At 36.4% G+C, this 21,848-nt stretch overlaps 1 protein-coding gene across 1 annotated transcript; it reads right to left on the reverse strand.

Annotated features, from left to right (window-relative positions):
- Nucleotides 1-251: 251 nt before the first annotated feature.
- On the reverse strand, nt 252-4,407 carry LOC141601248 (uncharacterized). Its single transcript, XM_074421510.1, has 3 exons — nt 3,863-4,407; nt 397-454; nt 252-326 (listed from the first exon to the last, which is right to left on the reverse strand). Exons 1-3 carry the CDS (start codon nt 4,405-4,407, stop codon nt 252-254), a joined length of 678 nt encoding a protein of 225 aa, XP_074277611.1.
- Between the last annotated feature and the right edge of the window lie 17,441 nt (nt 4,408-21,848).

The raw sequence follows: 21,848 nt of genomic DNA on the forward strand, positions 1-21,848 counted from the left end.
GGCAACGGAAGATAAAAAAGTGGATTAAATCATCTACGAGGTCTAGACTTCTAGGTAGACTAGCCAATTCTCACGCATTCCCATAAGCTCCCCAAGTCAGCTAATCTTTAAGACCTGCAATATCTGCTCCCTATCATGGTTCATCACAAGTGTTCACGAATACACTATCAACTGCGAGGTTGAGTAGGAAAACCAAACAACAAATATAATATGATACGATAAAGGCTCAACCGTGGAAACCATCATACACCTCAGCCAAACACGCCAAACACGACACCACACGGTGTACTGCTCAGGTCCATGGCCCACTCCTCATTCCACCATGCCTGTCCGATCATCATACGTACAGGGCCACGACACTTACACATCCCCGTGCCTGACCGACCATAAATGTACAGGACCACGACTCAGCCCCATGCCTGACCGACCAAACAATCTCAATAGCAATGCCAATCTGTTTCACAATCAATCAGCAACAGAGAACCAATCAATAAGATAATAATACTATCATAAGACAACAATGATATCAATACGCTTAAGACAATAATTACGACGATGTGCTCAAACAACAATTGCAACAATAATCCATCTTCTAACAGTTCTCCAATTACCAATATAGTAAAGTTGAGTAGTTAACCTACCTGATCAGCAATATTTCAATTATAGCAATCTAAATAAATAGCAATCCCAATAAATAACTCTTCTCAACAATTCTGTCACCTAAATAAATAATAATAATTACAATTACTAATTAAACTAATTCTATAAAACAATTTACTATGTATATAACCAATTATTCATTTTTCATTAATCATTATAACTTAATTATATTAATTTATTTCCCGTGTAGTTTATTACGTAAAAACCCGTCTCAAAAATTAAATAAAACTCATTCACCCAACTCATTCACACGTGAAACACGTGAAAGCAAGCCAAAAACACCAACCCCGTACTTACGGCGAAACCGTGTCCAATATCCATCCTTTAACCACCTTTCCCGACACCACCAACCGCCTATGATACCACCACAACCAGATATATCAAGCCCGCAATATGACGCATCTCGACAACCACCAATCACTTCCTAAACCGTCCTAACTGGGCCACAAAACCATGCCCTAAACAGACCCCCAAAACTCGACATAACCCGAACACAACACCAACACCACACCACCTCTGGCCACCACCGTCACCACCACTGACCAACGGTGGTTCCAGGGGTAGTCCCTCTTCCTCTCGACCCATCCGCGACACTACAACAACCACAAAAAACCGACAATAACAACAACCATAAACCTTCCCCTTGTTTTCGCGTTTTCCGATTGCCACCACCACAAACCACCACCTGCAACCACCACGACACTTCCCCCATGGTGGACTCTCACCCCTGGTCTCAACCCAAGTCCCGGTTAGGTCTGGGTCATACGAAACAAGGGTCAAAACCGAGTCCAATGCATTATTTACCCTAACAAACACCACCACAAAACCCAGTCAAACACCCCCTTCCCAACGGTCAACGGCGGTCCAACATGGGTCCAGCCACTCCCTAGCGTCCCACGGTCAAGGTCACGGTCCTAGCTAGTCTATAGGCGGTCAATATTACGAGTTATATAAGTTATAAAATAGATACATTAAATTATAAGACGGTCTTACCTTGAGACGATAATAAAAGCTGAGTTCTTCCCTTTTCTCCCTTCTTAATCTCCCTCTCTCTCTTTTATGAATTATTTTCAGATTTGATGAATAATAAAGACTATTGTTGAGGCTTACCATCTATTTATATTGGTAGGTTAAGGTTACAACAGGAACCAATTAGGAAATATATAATAATAATAATAATAATAATAATAATAATAATAATAATAATTATTATTATTATTATTATTATTATTATTATTATTATTATTATTATTATTATTATTATTATACAAATACGATTATTATTGTTATTACTACTACTAATGTTACACGAGCTACACTCGGCACGCGGTCCAATGCACACGGCCCATCACATGGCCTAATATCTAATTCCCGGCTCACTTTTTATTTTATTATTAATTAACGTCTTATTTGCAAACAAATCGACTTTAATTCTAAATCAAGTATTTTATTTGTTTTTGCAATTCGAAAATCTTTACGAAAAGCCGTGATTCAATTTGCTTATTATTTCGTAAGAATACGTTATTAGATCATAGTACTTAAATATTGTTTCTTACTCGTTCATTCGTGTAAACAATTAGAAGAACAATCAAGTGCTTTCTTATTAACGTAATTTAGATAAAACCGAGTATTTAACGATACTCATTTGAGTTACAACCAGAGTTAGTTGTACGAGTGGGTTAGTAATTTTGTAATCCATAGAAAGGTACTAAAATTATTAATCGAGAATAGTGGACGTAGGTTTCGACTTATGACACTGAACCACTTCAAAATCACGTGTGTCACTCGTTTTATATGTTGGAGTATTTGTCCTCAACAATAGTGCGATCACATGATTTAAAATCATAATTATATCTCAGAAAAAGAATACGTAAGGGAAGATTCATTTATATAGTCAACTAATCAACATTATCAGTAATGATTGGCTAACTAAAGTTTGACATTACTGTCGTTTGACGGTGGTGATCAGTTGATCCCTTAAGGTCACACTTGTAGGTCAATTCCCTTAATAGACTAGTTGATTAATTGTATATCGATACAAGTTAATCAATTCCTTTAATTGAACAATTATTTTGTTAGTGAAAATATTTAAATCTTATTGTAATTTGATTAAATAAGATTTATTTTAGTAATTAAAAGATTTTATTACTAAAGTTGATTAATGTTTATGAAACAATTGAGATAAGAATGAATGGTTAATTATAATTACAATATGTTGTGAATTATAATTATATGACCCATTTTGTTTATGTGATCAAGAATCACTAGACAATTTGTTATATGTAATTTAATTAATGTGTATAATGATATTTATTTGATAAATATGCATTAAATTAATTAATAACATGTTACATGCTACATGTGACATATTGTGTGACAAATGACAAATTGACAAAATAAAATGGAAGTCCATTTTATACATGGACCGAAATCATGGAGGTGTTAGTGGCTTATGGGTGATTTATTTTAACGGTTAAAATTGACATAATCATACCTACACTACTTAGCCTTACACACCTATTTTTGGAGAAGAGAAACAGAATAAACAAGAGGCCATGCATTGGCTTGGTGCCTTCACCCCACCCGGCCACTCCTCTTTTATTATGAGAATTTTGTTCTCATTTTTCCTCTCTCATTCTAAGGCATACATTCTTATCCTTCTCTCTCAGATATCTGGCTAAAATTAGTTTTAGAAACCTTAAAATTGTTCATCAAAAATTCTAATTTCAATATTAGATTACTAGTGTAGTAATAAGAATATTATTAGAATTATTTTAAGGATACTAGTAAATTAATCTAGTTAGTTAATATATTAGTTTAAGGGTTTTGTTTTGGGTGCAACAAGAGGAGGATCTCAATACTTGGGATTAAAGAGGATCATCCATTATATTTAAGCTCAAGAACAAATAAGGAAGATGATCTTATTTGTGCCCTTATTTCGTGCAATATAACAATGTAAGAACCATTGTTTTCTTATTTTTATCTCTACTTTTGTTATGCATGCACTAGATCTAAAGAACTAATATTAATATGTTAAATAGTTCACTATTATATAAGTCTACTAAGGGTATATGAACCTAACAATTGGTATCAGCTCATAGGTCGTTTTTTTTGGTGTAATGTGAGTATATTATATATCATATCAAAAAATAATTACATGAGGTTCAAGGATCAAATCCTACTAGAAGCATATCAAACCAACATCATATTTTGCAGCCAAAGTAGCTCAGATTGATCTACTATAGCCTTACATTTCATTTTAATCCTTCTCTTAATGTCATCCTCTATTCGAGCAACAGTAACTTCAGGTCTCACTAGCCAGGCATTGATCCTGGCATTGTTTCTTTGGAACCAAATAGCATAGTAGTAAGCATTGAACATGGCCACCTTAAATTTCCATTGCATAGTATTCCTGTTAGCAGCACTTAGTCTGTCTATTGTTGGGAAGCTACCTCCAAACCAATGCAACAAACAGGTCTGAACTTTGACAGCATACACACAGTTCGTAAACAGATGCTCCACTGTTTCTGGTTGTCCGTGGCACAGTATACACCAGTCATCTGTGCAACAGCCAAACCTAAACAATTTACTCTTCACATTCATGCCTTCATTCATTCTCAGCCAGGTAGTCAATGAGTGTTTTGGGATATTCCAACTATTCCACACTATATTAGTCCATTTCAGAGAGGGGTGAGTAGGAGTAAGCCAAGCATACCCCTCCTTAATAGAGTAACCTTTAGAGCTCATTATCCATTTTATTGCTCATAGGTCGTTGCATGCATAATCGATTTATAGTTTTTTCGAGTTATTAGTAACTTAATTAAACCTAATAATTTGTGATTTATTGGATAAAGCCACGAAATATTGATGCATGTTGTATATTCTGGTCCTAAAATATTTTTAGGTCATTTTTATGATTTATGGTATTTTATTGCTCTGTTTAATGATTTTTAGTTATTTTATTATTTTTATAACCAAAATGGTATTTAAAATGCTAAAAATAGTTAAACTAAGTCTCTGACCTTAAAATTTTTATATGACCTCACATGCGTATTTTACTTATTGTATGTAAAATTTCGTATAAATTTGATTTATTTTGAATGACTTATGATTTTTATGAGATAAAAATGAATTAAATGGAGGTAAAATGGTTAAATATAGTTAAACTTCGAAACAGGACATGAAATTTTAATATCTTGTCACATGCATATTTCACTCACTGTGTATAAAATTTAAGATGAACTTGATTTATTTTGCATGATTTATGAATTCTTAGAGTAAAAATATCATAAATAGTGACTATTTTAATATCTTGTCACATGGATTAAGGCCTAGTCAAGAGTACCTTGTGGTGTGATAACTCCTTGGCTACCGTTTATTCCAAGGTGACCCTTGAAACCGTGCAACCATCATCCATATTCTACCATATTTTGTCATCAAAGGGAATGGGCACAAAAATTGTTCAAATTTCAGTTCAAGAAATTAAATGAAAAGTCAACAAGTTTTTCAAATGCATCAAAAGAAAAGAGGAGTAACAAAAATGAAAACTCCTATTCTTCAAATATAAGCACCCTCACTACAAATGGGGTGACTTAGAAAACTTTCAAAAGAAAATGCAAGAAAAAGTTGAAATTGTCAAGTGTTGAATTGCCAAACATCAAAGAAATGGCAAAAAGAAATGTTCTCAAAAAGTCAAATGCCACAAATTGGGGGGAATAACAACAACAAAAGCAAACTCCCATATGAAACTCAAAACATATTGATCCCTTTTTCCATCGTATCCACTTTTGTGCATGGTAGAGAGGGGACGACCCTTCTTCTTGTCTAGGCAAGAAGGGGAATTCCGCGATCCTCCAGTGTTTCTAACACCATAGGGAGACTACTCTTGACGAAAGCATTTAACAATTGAGGACAAAGGTACCCTAGATTGACACAACTTGGAGGTGATTTATTGGCATCCTTCTAGGCTTAGTAGTTTGAAGAAACCATATCTATGATGGAATGTGTCCCCCTAGATTTCTTCCCCTTTAGATAATTTTCGCCACTTAGATGAGGAAAGTGGCTATTCATTTTTGTAGATGCATCTATTACTTGATTTGTGTGCTTTAATGCTTGGATGTATCGCCATTTTGGCAAGCCCCGCATTGCCTTGCAAGAAGGCATCCTACCGCATGGTTGTCTTGTTGTGAGTTGAGGGGGCGGAGTGAGACCCGCTAATTGTCTCATATCGGCTATACTAGTAGGTTAGTTTGAATAAAGGTCCTAGTTTTTGTCACCTCTTTACTCGGGACGAGCATAAGTTCGGTTTGGGGATGTTTGATGTGACTCAAATTTGAGCATATTAGTCCTCGAATTAGCCTCGTTCCTATGCTTTATAGTGCATAATTGGGTCATTTACTATCTTTAGTTTTCCATTTTGCATATTCTTTGAGGTTTTGTTTCCTTGGTAGGAGATCCCCGCGGATTGTTGAGGATTGAAGAAAAGAGAAGTGTCAGACCCAGGATCCGAGCCGATTGCAAGCAATCCGGGCGTCTCCCTGCACAACAATCCGAGCATCTCAAGCTTAAGACGCTCGTCTTGAAGCCCTATGATCCGAGCGTCTCCCCTAATGATCGGCTCGGATCTCCTGACAGAAACCACCGTGCTAGCTTCCAAGCCGCTCGGGATGAGCATATCTATGCGGGACTAGCAAAACGGAGATGCGCATCTCCTTGGAGAGGAGCACTTCCTCAACTTTTCTTAAGGGTCTTAATAGTAATTTAAGCCCTTAGTAACCCTAATCTTTGTACCTAATCTTTAGTATAAATACCCCTTTGTACTACCTAGATTAGCAAGCAATCTTAATGCTCTCTTAATCAAGTTTTAATCAATTAGTAATCTCATCTTAATCTTATAATCAACTCTTAATTTAGTCTTAATACAATTCTCAATACTTAATCTTTCCTTAATTTCTCTATTGTTCATCATTTATTTTGGTAATGAGAATATCATTTGGGTTTATTGGGACATTGACAACCTTCCATCAATCATCAAGTACTTCTATTATTCTTTGCATTATTATTTTGGAATCTCCATAGGTATAATTCTCTTAATCCTTGCTTTAATTATTGTTAATCATTTTCATTCATTCATTATGTTTTGCCTTGTTAATGTGATTTACAACCTTGTTAGCATGTTAAACTTAATCATGAGTGAGTAGTTTCCTTAGCTAGGGTTAATGGGTAATTAGGGGAAACCAACATGGGGAATGATTCATGCTTAATCTAATATGTTCACATAATTTATTTGCTTCCTTGTTGTGATTTCAACTTATGCACATGTTATGTTTGATGAAATGCGAGCCTATGAATCCTTGCATTTTTTACTCATCACCTATCTTTTCAATGAGACTTGTAAGACATAAACCAACTAGAGTCTCATTACACCATGTATAACGTTAAATAGGAAGGACTAAGTCGACTTGTAGGTGTTTTATAATCTAATCGATTCGGCTCCGGGACCCAAACCTTCTTAGGGATTGTAAGATATACACTAACTCGCTCCCATCACAACAATAATTGATTGCTTATAATTTGAGAACATGTTTATATGATCAACTCCCATGTACTCCCTTATGAACCCATGATACCCTAGTGCTTTTAATCAATTGTTTACACCTTCATTTTATCTACCTTGCTTAACTTTTATTGTTGATTAGTTTTAATTGATCTCCTATCTCAACCCCAAATTGTGACACCCTAAGACACGACCATTTACAATTGAAAATCCTACATCAATACCCGTCCCTTGGGATCCGACCTTTACTTGCCTCTTTACTAAGAGTAGTTGGTGAAGATTATAAATATTATTTTGGTTGAGTAACTTTTGACGACGAGTTTTACGACAACACTAATTTCATATCGAGTCATCGACCGTGTCAATTATAATTATCGTAGTTCACCGCTTTAGTTCAATTAAAACGTGATAGATAATAAATTGACCAGACCTCTCACAAAATAATAATTGAGAATTAGGCTTACGAAATAGTAGAACCATGAGCCTCAATTTCATAAGTAAGTAGGCTCGGCTCACCGGGGTGCGAAACTTGTTACGTTGGGTAAGTGGGTGGTAAATTGTTACTACATCGAAATTTGGATTGAGCTCAACGGAAGTATTCGCGGCCGTAGCCGCATGTGTTCCGGGCTTAAGATAAATATTAAAGTAATTTTATCGACCGAGAGTTCTAGATGTAGAATCGATTAAATAGTTAATCGACCGAGTTATATTGATTAGGGATAAATCGGCTCACCGTGCCCGAATTGATATGAATTTGGATCTCGGAATCATTTATATAATTGGGCGGAGGTCATTATATAAATGCTAAAACTTGCTAAAATGTTTTAGATATAACGATGAATGTTGTTCTTCCCACTATTTCGTTGTTTTAATGTTGTTCTATATCATTAGTCCTATTCATATGCGATATCATTCGATTGTAACATGAGTCTTCACTAAGCCACTATTGCAAACGACAAAGAATCTCTTTCTAAAATGAACCATATCATAGATTGTGGACTAGCTCCATAGGAATCGTTCTATTCCATAGAACTCCATAGGAGTTGTCCTATGTCATATAAGATTAACTTCTTAAAAATTCCTAAACATACCTATGTATGATTTCTTGTGAAGAAATACGACTAGAGGTAATGATTAGTCAAAATATGTTTTGATAATATTCGTCTATGCATCCATGGTTCAAAAGACTTATTGCTGAACCCAAACATTTTGTCATCAAGCACTTAAGTTGTTAAGAACATGACAATGTTAAATTGGTAAATTAATTTATTAGAAATTTTGATTAACCAAATAGCACAATAGAGTTCATCCTTTTGAAGGATTAACTAGGAATTTATATGAAAATAAGTTTTCATTAAGTAGAAATTCTTGAAGTGAGTGGGAGCAATATGAAGTAATGTTCTTATCTTAATTGTTAAGGATAGAACTAGGCTCGAAACAGAAAGTGTTAGACACTAAAATAGAGACAAACCCCAAATAAGTAAAGATCAAGGGAGTTGGTCGTGTGACTCCAACATATTCCTTCCTGAATATCTATGCCATTGATATTACATTCTTGCCAAAAACCACAACATGAGTATTTGATACAAATTTATGGATTTCATCACATTTGGCATTATCGTGTGACGACTAAATAAATTCAGAAATTTGCATGAAAGGAACTAGGGTAGTTGCCATTTCATCCATAAACATAAGAATATTATAATGTACTCATTTTAGTTTCGTATTTAGAAACGTACCTCAATAATTGTTATGATGTATAATATGTCTAAATAAGAATATAATTTGAGTTTTGCAAAAACCGTAAAGGGTTTTACCATTATGCAATTAAACAAGCGTTGAACTCTTACATACCACGATTAAGTTTATGGTGAGACCATATATATAACTCAAGTTGGTGACCCCAATCATTTCTCAATTCCTGATTGAAAATCGCATTTAGAAACTAGTTTTGACTAGTGTCCCAAACCATTTGATTGAGAATCTTTGGTGTGTGCGTATCTTGTATTCAAAGCAAGATAATTCATGATTTTTCCTTGAAAAGGATTATGAATAGAGCGAGATATTCGCCCTAATTACACTTTGAAGTGCATGGTCGAATAAAATTTCAATCTAAGAAGGTTATTACTTCTTCTACTCTTTTACCAACGAACTAGGTAGATACTTTGTATCCACATAATGAGGTAAGAAGAGAAATTCTTTGAATATGTTCAATGAATGTTTATAAGTATCAAAACCTACATATTATAAAACCAAAGTATTAGTGCTTTGTTACAATAGGGAATAATAAAGTGATAGACTTTTATTTGCACCAAAGGAGTGTGATATGGTATCACAAGTTCACCTTCATAAACACATAATATTATATAAGGTGTGTTAGAAAGTGACAATTAAACTCATACGATATGATTGAATCTTTACTATAAAATTGGAAGTAGTTTCTATCACAATTTGTCTAGTATTTATTTATTCCACTAAAACAAAACATAGTTAAAGCAATCAAAGTACAATTCATATAAGATATGATTAGGCATGGTACCTAAGTTGTAGCTTGTTTCGAAGGAAAACATATGCTCTCTCTTCCTACATGATCACGAGAACAAAGGGTTTGTAGCTCGTGGTGCTGTCTATTAAAGAAATGAGGAGTGTTTCTTAAAGACAGAGTGGGAGAAAATGTTTAAGAGCCACAAATTGAGAATAAGACGTAGGAAGATATTCCTTCTTGGTCAAAATTAGAATTATTTCTTCGAAATCTAAAGTGGAAAGGAGTCATGTTATTTTGGAAGTAACAAACCTGTAACTTATTAAGATGCTTTATCTTGTTTCAACTCCGCAAAAGTCCGAAATGAACATAAACATGAAGATGTTTACTTAGCTTGGTTAATTGGTCGCAAAGGGTTTTGCACGCAACAACAACGCTCAATGAGTTCGGATATAATTTGGCAGTTGGATTTTAAAATCATCTTGCATGAGTTTTGAAAATCGCAACTATCCTAACATAGGATTAAAACTTAAGATAAAGTCTTAAGTAGATGTCAAGTAGTTGAATTGTATGTTTTGATCATGTGATAAACTTTTCTCAAATTATCGAGTAGTTCTGTTTATACATGGAGTTTAGTGGGAGTAACATGGTGTTACTAGTCTTATATGTAAGGGACATATTGATTATTTTGAATGATGAAAGACTTAGGAGAAGAATAATACATCTCTAAGGTATCCAGACCTATAAACATAGTTCTAAGAGGATATTAGCATTAAATGAATATTCTTATGTTAATAAGAATCTTGACAAGTTCAAAAGTATTGAACATGTAGAAAGTGAGTCCACATGCTTCCGCTGCGGGATTAATTCATTATGTTAAGATGTATCACTATTCTTAAACCTCGTATACTTGGAGTATGACAAGATGTTACAAGTCAAATCTTTGAGACAAGTTTCCATATAGCCGCATGGTTCATTAGTTAGTACTCAGGAAGTACTAAAGATATGAAGCTAAGCATTTAGAATTGAGATGGATTTATGTGCAAGGAGTGACACAAAACCCATATTCTAAACACATAAGGATGGTTAGAAAACCATCTTGGCTATATTATTTGAGGAGGATATCTGCTAGGAACATCCTAGGCAGTTGAACAATGAGATATACACAACGGAAATTGAGTACACTTGCAATAATGAGATATGCATGTAGGAAGGGATGATATTAGGATTTGGTTTTATAAATTAGGGAAGTATGGTAGTTCGTTCCAATAACCGAAGGTCCTATCCCTACACACTGTGAGGACAGTGGGAGTTATTCAAAGGCAAAAGAGCCTATGTCCAGATTGGATCTAGAAACGTACTCAAAGAAGTTCTGATAATACAAGATTATTCATAAGAATGGGAAATAGTATATAGTAAGGTTAGGGAAAGTGCAAAGTATTGATGTAACTTGCTAACCAAGGCCTTTTCATAGGCCAAGCATGATGAGTCATGACATTTCAATTGAGTTCAGATGCATAGTCATATATACAATAATAAGTATGGATTATAAATTATGTAGTAATTGATATGGTATCAATTTTACATATGTGATAAAGCATTCATCGTTCGAGTTTTATTAAAAACTCTTTTATTACTTTGTTATATCCAAATAGGTTGTAAGGACAACATTGAACCCTATTAAAGTGAACTGGATTAACATAGTATTGGCCCCTAGTTGGATATATGAGGTGACGTCTCGAAGTGACTAGACTGTGATGCGATTGATGGCAAGTTCAAGTGCCATAGAGTCATATGGGATGACTAGTCGATCACATAGGCAGACTGTATGAGACACTCTGTCGGGTCCTGACCGCTTATAGAGTTCTGATAATTCATAAAGCCTGGTCGTGGCGAGAGCTGCTATAGTATTCTTATGAGTCGATTCTTTTGACCAGAGACTATTCGCCCAAGTTGGCACAAGTTTCAGAATGGCTTTGATTTATACTCTACGACTGTGGTAATTGAGGTCAAATGAGTATATTTGGGGTCATGATGAACTGTGGTTATACGAAGGGAATAGTGCTATAGGAATTGTCCACCCCCTTGTCAGGGTTGTTTGAAATCTCAAGGCCACTCGAGGAGCAGTGAATTGGAAATGCGTGGCCACGCTTGGAAGGTATCTACGGTAGATAATTCCGGCAGACAGTTACTCTCCAGATCAAGGAAACCACTCAAGATATGATCAAATGCAAGTACGACCTGCAAGACACCTTGCATTGAGTGGGAGATTGTAATAGGAAAAGAGAATTGGTGACGCAACTTGTCTCGAACAAGTGGGAGATTGTTGGAGTACGTGTCCTCAACAATAGTGCGATCACATGATTTAAAATCATAATTAAATCTCATATTAAGAATATGAAAGGGATGATAAATTAAATAGTCAACTGATCAACATTAATCGGTAACGATTGACTTGCTAGAGTTTGACGTTACTGTCGTGTTGACGGTGGTGATCAGTTGATCCCTTAAGGTCACACCTAAAGGATGATGCCCTTATCAGTAAAGTTAATTAGTTGTATATTGATACAAGTTAATTAATTCCTTAAATAAGAACAATTTATATTTATGAGAGGAAATATGTATCTTATTGTAATGTTGATTAAATAAGATTCAATTTAGTGAATTAATATATTAATTTACTAAATAATGTTGAGGTTTTATAAATATTTCTAGGTAGAGGTAATTAGTTATTTACATTTACAAGAGGTTGTAAATTTAACTAACTAGCTATTATGGGGACCCATTGTATGTTGATATAATGGTAAAGTATTACTCAATAAGTTGAGTAAATATATGTTTATTAATTTGTCATATAATTGTTGTATGATTAAATTAATATTTAATTATGTAAGATAATTTAACATAAGACTTATAAGCATTTGTGGGACAAATATTATAAGATAAAAATGGACCCATATACACCAATGTGTACCGTCCAAAACCATAAGCATGTTAGAGTTTTTGTTTTGTCATTTAGTTGTTGGAAGATTCTCCAACATCTTATGACATACTTTACTACCTAGCCTATTACCTAAACACAAAAGCATATTCTATAAGACAAAAAGGAGAAAACCAAAATGCACTACAAGAGGCATTTTGGACGGCTCATTTAAAGAGTTGTAGAAGAATTTTGTTCTTCTTATTTTTCTCTACCATCACATGCAAACTGTCCTCTCATATTCATAGTTTATCTTTCTCTAAAACTTGAGAAATTTTAATCTAAATTGTTCTTCAATACTACTAATATTATTAATGTAATATATGAGTATTAGTAGTCAATTTTAAGGTAGACTACTAAATAAATATCTAGCAAATACTATTTAGTAGAGATAAGGGCTAATCTTGGGTGCAATCAAGAGAAGAATCTCTACATTGGGATTTTGGAGGATCATCTAATACTCATAATCGCTGAAGAACAAGTGAAGGTAGGAGACCTTAATTGTGCCCATAAATCCGAAACTAACAATGTAAGAATCATTGTTTTCTCATTTTATTCCTTATTTAGTTATGGATGCACTAGATCTAATGAACTCATATTAAAATGTTAATTAGTTCACTATTATATTAGTCTAATAAGATCTATATGAACCTAATAGAAACATCATGTTTTCGTTTTCCCGAAAGGCGAAATTTGTCCTCTTGCCGAAGAAGTAGGAGCCATTGGTGGGTGGCCGGGTTGTGTTCCGATGCTTCCCCCGACTCGGTTGTGTTATGAGGAGAAATTTCGTTCGATGTTGGGTTTGTCAAGAAGTCAAGTTAACTTTCTCCTTGCTCCTGATGGTGTGGATATGTTGGCTCTTATCAATATTTTATCAAACCGATTGGATGTCAATGTTTCGGAGGTGGCTAGGAGAAGGGCCCTTGCCTTTTCCCTTGTCCATGCATACCTCTTTGTTGATGCTTTGAAGAAGGAGGGGCCAAAATGTTATGGTAGCATGACACTTGTACATGTGGTTGAGCAAATGGAACATGGTAGAGATCCATCATGGTTGGTGCTTGGCGAGATCATCCAAGCCTTGGACAAGAAGGGCTCTTGTGGAGAAGCTCCCTCGTTTGGATCTCCAAGGATAATAAAAGTGTGGCTTTTGGAGAGGCTAAGGTATGTAGAGCCTCCGACTGATTCTTCTTCTTATTCTTTCCGTCACCTTACTATGAGGAAGAAGTTTTACTCGGATAGCTTTGCGTCCACCGAGGCCTATTGGACCGCGAGATTGGTGGAGGAGGGTGGTCCTCACATCTGGTGGGTGGTGCCATGGTGGCACTTGAGGTCCTTCACGGGGTTGCCCGCTCCGGTTGCTAGTTCTCGCTCTTTGATGGTGGTGGGTTTGAAGGTTGCTTCCTTCATGTATCCCGAGAGGCTCATGAGGAAAATGGGGCGTCAACAAAAGGTGCCTGCTCAAGACACTCTCATCCAAGAGAGTGTTTTTCGGAACTCCGAGCTTATGGAGGCCTTCGAAAGATGGTGGGCCACGCAGCCGCTTTGGGAGGTACCAAACTCCGTTGCCACGACATGGGTGACTCCCGCTTATGTCAAGTGGTCAAGAGCTCAAACCTTGGTGGAAAGGTACAAATCTCGTAAGGACGAGGTTGTTGACTTGAAGTGTCGAGAGGTTGGCAAGGCCAACCGTGCCTTCTTTGAGGACTATGTTGATGGAGCTAGCCCGGACATGATGAGGCCACCTAAGAGGAGAAGCTCGGGTCCAAAATATGTAGTGGGCCGTGTATGGGCTCGCTTTGGACCGAGTATGAGGTCATGGAAGAGATCGGAGGCCGTCGCCGTTGTAGATCCCTTAAGGATCCGCTCCGAAGAGGAAGTTCATGCTAGGCGGGCCAACAATAAGAACAAGGGGAAGATGTACCCCGGGGGAAAAGGCAAGGGTAGAATGGAAGAATGAAGACCTCCATTTCCCACTTTATTATTATGTTGTATTAGTGTTGTGATTTTTCATTATGTTGTACTAGCTATGTATTGTGTGTTTCGTGCTAGCTTTACTATGTGAGGTGGCTTAGTCGGCATCTTAGCTTTGACAAGTTGTAGACTTGTCGAGCTTTATTTGTTGTTGAATTTGTAATCCTTCTCATTATTAATTAAATAAGAGGATTGCTTGTGTAAAAAAGGAACTGCGAACGCTTGTTTTTTCCATCCATTTTATAAAGGCAACTCGGTTTGAATTATCTTAAACATTGCACTTGGGAAGGTGGGATTTTTGTAGGAAGGGAGAAAGGCTTCTTTTTTGTATTTTTGTGGGAAAGGGAATGTTTTTCCCTCTTTTTTTTGAAAGTTGATATGGGTGATGTTTTGTATTTGGGAAAACATAAGAAAAAGTTGTTTTTTTTTATGGGGATGGTTGTATCCTTCTTGTGTAAGAAAGTATTGCCTACGTATCCACCTATAATGGTGAAATCAAACCATCATCGTAGTTCGAAATGTGTTGTGAATTTATTTGGGTTTTGTGGTTGTATCCCTCTTGTATAAGAAAAGGATTTCCTACATATCCACCTGAAGAGGTGAAATCAAACATGCTCATAGTTCAGGGGTTTTGTTTAAGTGCAAATGGATGTTGCCTTTCACAGATCAAAGGGTATTCGAAACGGGAAAGGTGCCGCAACTTAGACTCAATAAAACATGCAAATTCAAATCAGAACGCATTGAGGAACTTGACTTGAAAGGGTTAAGGTTGTCGCTAGCTGTAAAACTCGGGTGAGGTTGTTGGTTGCTACGGTTCAAGGGTAGTATTTCTTGATTTGGTCTAGGTTGGTCGGGTTTGTAAAATCCTCCCCGTCTAGGTCACTCAGTCTCACTGTACCCCCCGAAAGTATCTTCTTTACCAGGTATGGGACGACCCAATTGGGTTTGAATTTCCCCCTCGAATCGACGGGTAACGGTGCTCGAACCTACTTGAGGACCAAGTCACCTTCCTTGATGTTCCTGGGTTTAACCTTTTTGTTGAATGCCCGTTGTATACGTTGTTGGTATAGCTGGACGTTGTGCAAGGCGTTGAGCTGCTGTCTAGGTTGCACGGACACTCCTCCTAATCGGGGTTCCCGTGTCGGACACCCGTGTCGGACACCCGTGTCGGACACGACACTCGTCGGACATACGTCAAAACGTGTCGGACACTTGTAAAGCTATGTCTAACTTTCATCTTTTATTTGGGCACGTGTCCGACACGTGTCTATGGTATTTTGAGCCGTGTCCATGGTATTTGGACACACCTCCAAACGGAATCAAGTTGAATTTAAGGTAAATAGCTAGAATTGTTATATGGTTCAATTTGGTGGGGAAATAAGTTGAATTGGAGACAAATGATGTTTTTTAGACTAGTAATGAGATGTCGAAATAGATTGATTATAAGTTGGTCTTTTGTTTTGGAAATGAGAATGAGTTATAATTAACGTAAGTTTTACTTTCACTTATTTAAATTTAATATTCAATACTTTTTCAAAAATAAAATCACACATATATAACTATAAAATATATATTTTATTAATTTAAATGACGTGTCCCGTGTCCTAAATTTCATGGGATACTGTGTCACGTGTCCGTGTCGTGTCTGTCTGTGTCCGTTTTGGTGAAACCTAGGCCGCCGTTCGTCTAGGAGTGTCAGTTGTTCGAACCTTCGACGGGTCCATTCCGCCTCAGGAACTTGACTTTCAAGTAGGATGCGCAGAGATGGGACCTCTAACTCTACCGGCTGAACCGTCTCCATACCTTATGCTAGGTAGAAGGGCATGGCGCCTGTCGGTGTTCGAATGGAGGTTCGGTATCCCCAGAGAGCGAATGGGAGTTTCCTCGGCCAATCGCAGTAATTATCTTGCATTTTATTGATGATGGTGACAAGAGTTTTGTTTACTGCCTCCACCGCTCCGTTGGTTTGGGGACGTTAGGGGGATGATCGGTGTTATTTGATCTTGTATTTGTCCAGCAAGGCTTGTGTTTCCGCCCGGAAGTAAGAGCCTTGATCGCTGATGATTTCATGGGGTACCCCATATCTGCAGATAATGTTATCCTGAATGAACTTGGCCACTTGTTTGGCGGTCAAGACTGCATAGGACTGTGCTTCCACCCATTTAGTGAAGTAGTCGATGGCGACGAGGATGAAGCAATGCCCTTGAGTGCCTATCGGGTTGACTTTCCCGATTATGTCGATGCCCCAGGTCGAGAAAGGCCAGGGTGAGGTCATGGTGTATAAAAGAAATGGTGGTGTGTGTTGTATGTTGGCGAAGATTAGGCAATTCTGGCAATGTTTGACGTAGTTGCGGCACCGACTTCCATGGTGGTCCATTAGTAGCCTAACCGCATGATTTTTCAGGTCAGCATCATTGCGCTCATGTGAGGGCCACATTCTCCGTCGTGGACCTCTCCCATGACTTTTTTGGCTTTGTGATGGTCAATGCAAAGGAGGAGAATTCCTTGGGGTGTTCTTTTGTATAATTTTTCTTGGTTTATCACGAATTGTGATGCAAGAAAACAGATGGCTCTTTGTCCTCTTGGATCAGAGTTAGGAAGTAATTCATTTTTGGTTTTGTAGTTGAGGATGGCTTGGTACCAGGGTTCGTCCTGGTTTTCCTCGTTGTCGATGATGGCACAGATGTGAGATGACTCGCTCCTTCTCTCGAGACATAGGGGCATCGATGTCATGTCGTCAGGTATGTTGACGAGCGCGGCAAGTTTCGCCAGGGCATCCGCAAATTGGTTTTCCTCTCGTGGCAAGTGGAAGTAGTCAACCTGGTCGAAGAACTCGGCCTCGTGATTGATTTTCGCTCGGTAGGGAGCTAAGCTGTCACTTCAGATTTTCCATGATCCGGACACCTGATTGGTGATGAGCGAGGAATCGCCGTGGACCCTTAGTCTCTTAATGCCAAGTGTTATGGCTGCTTATAGGCCGATGAGGCATGCTTCAGATTCGGCGGCATTGTTGGTGACGACGAAGTCTAGTTTAACCGAGATCGGTTCATGTTCTCCCTCTGGTGATATTAGAAGGATTCTTACCCCGAAGCCTCTCAGTTTAGATGCACCATCGAATTATAGGTCCCATGCGTCGGAGTCGGCGCAAAGGATGTCTTCGTATGTCTTCGTCAAGAAGTGACCATGTGTCAGTCGTTGGATCCTCGTTGACGGGATTTTCTGCTAGGAAATCGGCGACTGCCCTTCCCTTGATAACCTTTAGGGGGACAAACTTGAGATTGAACATGGATAGCATGAGTGTCCATCTAAACAGCCTTCCGTTTAGTACGGGTTTTTCGAACATGTATTTGGCCGGGTCCATCTTGGAGTAGATGTGGACCGTATAGCTGAGCATGTAGTGTTGCATCTTCTTTGTTGACCGTACTAGGGCAAGGCATGTCATTTCCAGTTGGTTGTACCTTGTCTCAATGCCTCTTTTGCTGACGACGTGTCCCAAGAGTTTTCCGGAGGTGACCCCGAGTGCACACTTCTGAGGATTCAGTCTCATGTTTGTATTTCCGCAGACGAACGAAGAATTTTCGAAGGGCGCTGATGTAGCCATCCCGTTCCTTTGATTTAACGATCATGTCATCGACATATACCTCTACCTCCTTGTGCATCATATCATGTAGGAGAGTTGTAGCGGTTCTTTGATTGGTTGCTCCGGCGTTGATGAGGCCGAAGGGCATGACCTGTTGGAAAATGTGCCCACAACGATAGTGAGATCACATGTTTAAATCTCATATTATGAATACGTAAGGGATGATTCATTATATAGTCGACTGATCATCATTAATCGGTAATGATTGGCTAACTAGAGTTTGACATTACTGTCGTTTGACGGTGGTGGTCAGTTGATCCCTTAAGGTCACACCTAAAGGACAATTCCCTTAATAGACAAATTGATTAATTGTATGATGATACAAGTTAATCAATCCCTTAAAATTGAACAATTCATTTGTGAGAGATAATATTTATATCTTATTGTAATGGGATTAAATAAGATTTATTTTAGTAATTGAAATACTTTATTACTAAAATTGATTATTGTTTGAGAAACAATTGAGATAAGAAAGAATGGTTAATTATAATTACAAGATGTTGTGAATTATAATTATATGACCCATTTTATTTATGTGATCAAGTATCACTAGTCAATTTGTTGTATGTAATTTAATTAATTTATAAAATGATATTTATGTGATAAATGTGCATTAAATTAATTAATAACATGTAACATACTACACGTGACATATTGTGTGACAAATGACAAATTGACAAAATAAAATGGTAGTCCATTTTATGTAGGTTGAACCGAAATGGAGGGAGTATTAGTGGGTTATGGTTGTTTTATTTTATTTGATAAAATAGCATGATGATGCCTACCTACAACTAACCTTACACCTACTCTTACACATCTTACACATCCATTTCTTGTGAAGACAAAAAGGAGAAAGTAAGATGCCCTCTTTGGACATACTCCACCCGGCCACTTCCTCCTCTTTATGAGAACTTTGTTCTCATTTTTCAAATTATTCATTCATTTTTCATTCTACATGCAAAATTTTGTCTACTCTCCAACTTCTCTCTAAAATGTTTTAAAAGATTAAAAGATTGTTCTTCACAAATTCTAATATCAAAATAAGGTTACTAGTGTAGTAATAATAACAATATTAGAATTAATTTTAAGGGTACTAGTGTATTAATCTAGTTAATTAGTATACTAGTTTAAGGGATAAGTCTTGGGTGCAATCTAAGGAGGATCTCTACTTTGGGATTTTGGAGGATCATTCAACATTTTAAGCTCAAGAACAAACAAGGAAGGTGACCTTATTTGTGCCCAAAATTTCGAACCTATATACAATGTAAGAGACATTATTTTTCTTATAAATCTCTTATTTTGTTATGCATGCACTAGATCTAAATAACAAATAATTAAGAAGTTAATTAGGGGAATGGAGCAAATTCTTTGGCCAGCCGTTTACCTCTTCGTGAGAGCACCCGCGGCGAGGGGATTATACACTGTTGTCGACGGTGGACACCCACTATTAGAGGAGTCTAATAAGAGGTATATGAACCTAACATGACCGTGTAGCAATATGTGCCCCACTGTGTAGTGAATACAGTGTTATGCATGTCTTCCTCAGCCATTTTGATTTGGTTGTACCCAGCATACCCGTCCATGAATGATAGGAGAGCATGCTCGACGGTACTGTCCACCAGGATGTCAACATGTGGCAAAGGGAAGTCGTCTTTTGAACTTGCTTTGTTCAGATCCCTGAAGTCGACGCAAACCCGAATTCTTCCGTCTTTATTGGGTACGGGCACGATGTTGGCCACCCAGTCAGAGTGCTGATACACTTTGATGAAACCGGCCTTGAATTGTTTATCCACTTCTTCCTTGATTTTCAGGGCCCATTCAGAGCGCATTCGGCGTAGTTTTTGCTTCACGGGTTTAGCTCCGGGCTTAATGGGTATCATGTGCTCCGCAATTTCCCTGTCGATCCCAGGCATATCTCTGTAGGACCCGACGAATACATTCTTGTATTCGTGTAGGAGGTCAATGAACTGCATACTCCACCCGGCCACTTCCTCCTCTTTATGAAAACTTTGTTCTCATTTTTCAACTTATTCATTCATTTTTCATTCTACATGCAAAATTTTGTCTACTCTCCAACTTCTCTCTAAAATGTTTTAGAAGATTAAAAGATTGTTCTTCACAAAATCTAATATCAAAATAAGGTTACTAGTGTAGTAATAATAACAATAATAGAATTAATTTTAAGGGTACTAGTGTATTAATCTAGTTAATTAGTATACTAGTTTAAGGGAAAAGTCTTAAGTGTAATCTAAGGAGGATCTCTACTTTGGGATTTTGGAGGATCATCCAACATTTTAAGGTCAAGAACAAATAAGGAAGGTAACCTTATTTGTGCCCAAAATTTCGAACCTATATACAATGTAAGGGACATTGTTTTTCTTATAAATCTCTTATTTTGTTAGGCATGCACTAGATCTAAAGATCAAATAATTAAGAAGTTTATTTGTTCACTATTAGAGGAGTCTAATAAGAGATATATGAACCTAACAAGTGGTATCAGAGCATAGGATGTTGCATGCATAATCGGTTATTGTTTTTCCGAGTTAAAATGTTAACATATAAAACTAAAAATTTGTGATTTATAAGAGTAGGTCACGAAATAATTATGCATGTTATATATTCTGGTCCTAAAATGTATTTAGGTCTTTATTATGAGTTATGGAAATTTATTGCTCATTTTAATGATTTTTAGTGATTTTAATACATTTATATGAGTAAAATGAACTTTTATTCACTAAAATAAGTTATCCTTCACTACTGGCCGTGATATTTTAGTATGACCTCACATGAATATTTTATGTATTGCATGTAAACTATCATATTAATGTGATTAATATTTCATGATTTATGATTTTTATGTGATAAAATGGCATAAATGGAGGTTAAATGACTAAAAATGGTTTTACTTACTCCCTGACCTTGAAAATTTTATATGACCTCACATGCATATTTTACAAGTTGTGTGTAAAATCTCATATTAATTTGATTAATATTGCATGATTTATGATTTTTATGAGATAAAAATGGATTAAAAGAGGTAAAATGGTTAATATAGTTAAACTTCGAACTACGCCATGAGATTTTAATATGTTGTCACATGCATGATTTACACACTATATGTAAATTTTGAGATGAAATGATTTCATTTTGCATGATTTATGAATTTTTAGTGTAAAAAGGGCATAAATAGTGACTATTTTAGCATAAATAGCTAAAACGAATTAGATGGCATGAGAAAATTATTTTAGGTTACATAAATATCCCACTTATCAGATATAAAGTTGTAAAATTGATTGAATTCATTTTTGGATGCTTTAGATGTTTTATGAGATAAAACCGATAAATTACAACTATATTTTCTCGAATTAAAATTCTAAAATTTTAACGATGATTTTTTTTATTATTAGTGTCATGGAATTATTCCAGAATGTTCAATAATTTGAAATTCAAAATTCAAAATTATTGTAATTTAATTTGGATTTATTTTATAAATGTTATGATTTTAAGGTAAAAAATGAGCATAAAATTAAATCAAGTTGAATTATTGTCAAAAATTTAA

This window comes from Silene latifolia, chromosome 9, assembly GCF_048544455.1.
Source record: "Silene latifolia isolate original U9 population chromosome 9, ASM4854445v1, whole genome shotgun sequence".
NCBI classification, from domain to species: domain Eukaryota; kingdom Viridiplantae; phylum Streptophyta; class Magnoliopsida; order Caryophyllales; family Caryophyllaceae; genus Silene; species Silene latifolia.

Coding starts and splice junctions, on each gene's coding strand:
- LOC141601248 (XM_074421510.1), bottom strand. CDS start 4,407: ATGAGCTCTAAAGGTTACTCTATTAAGGAGGGGTATGCTTGGCTTACT. Junction 455..3,862: donor CTTTGGCTGCAAAATATGAT/GTTGGTTTGATA, acceptor ATTGTGAAACAG/ATTGGCATTGCTATTGAGAT. Junction 327..396: donor TGGGGCTGAGTCGTGGTCCT/GTACATTTATGG, acceptor ATGATCGGACAG/GCATGGTGGAATGAGGAGTG.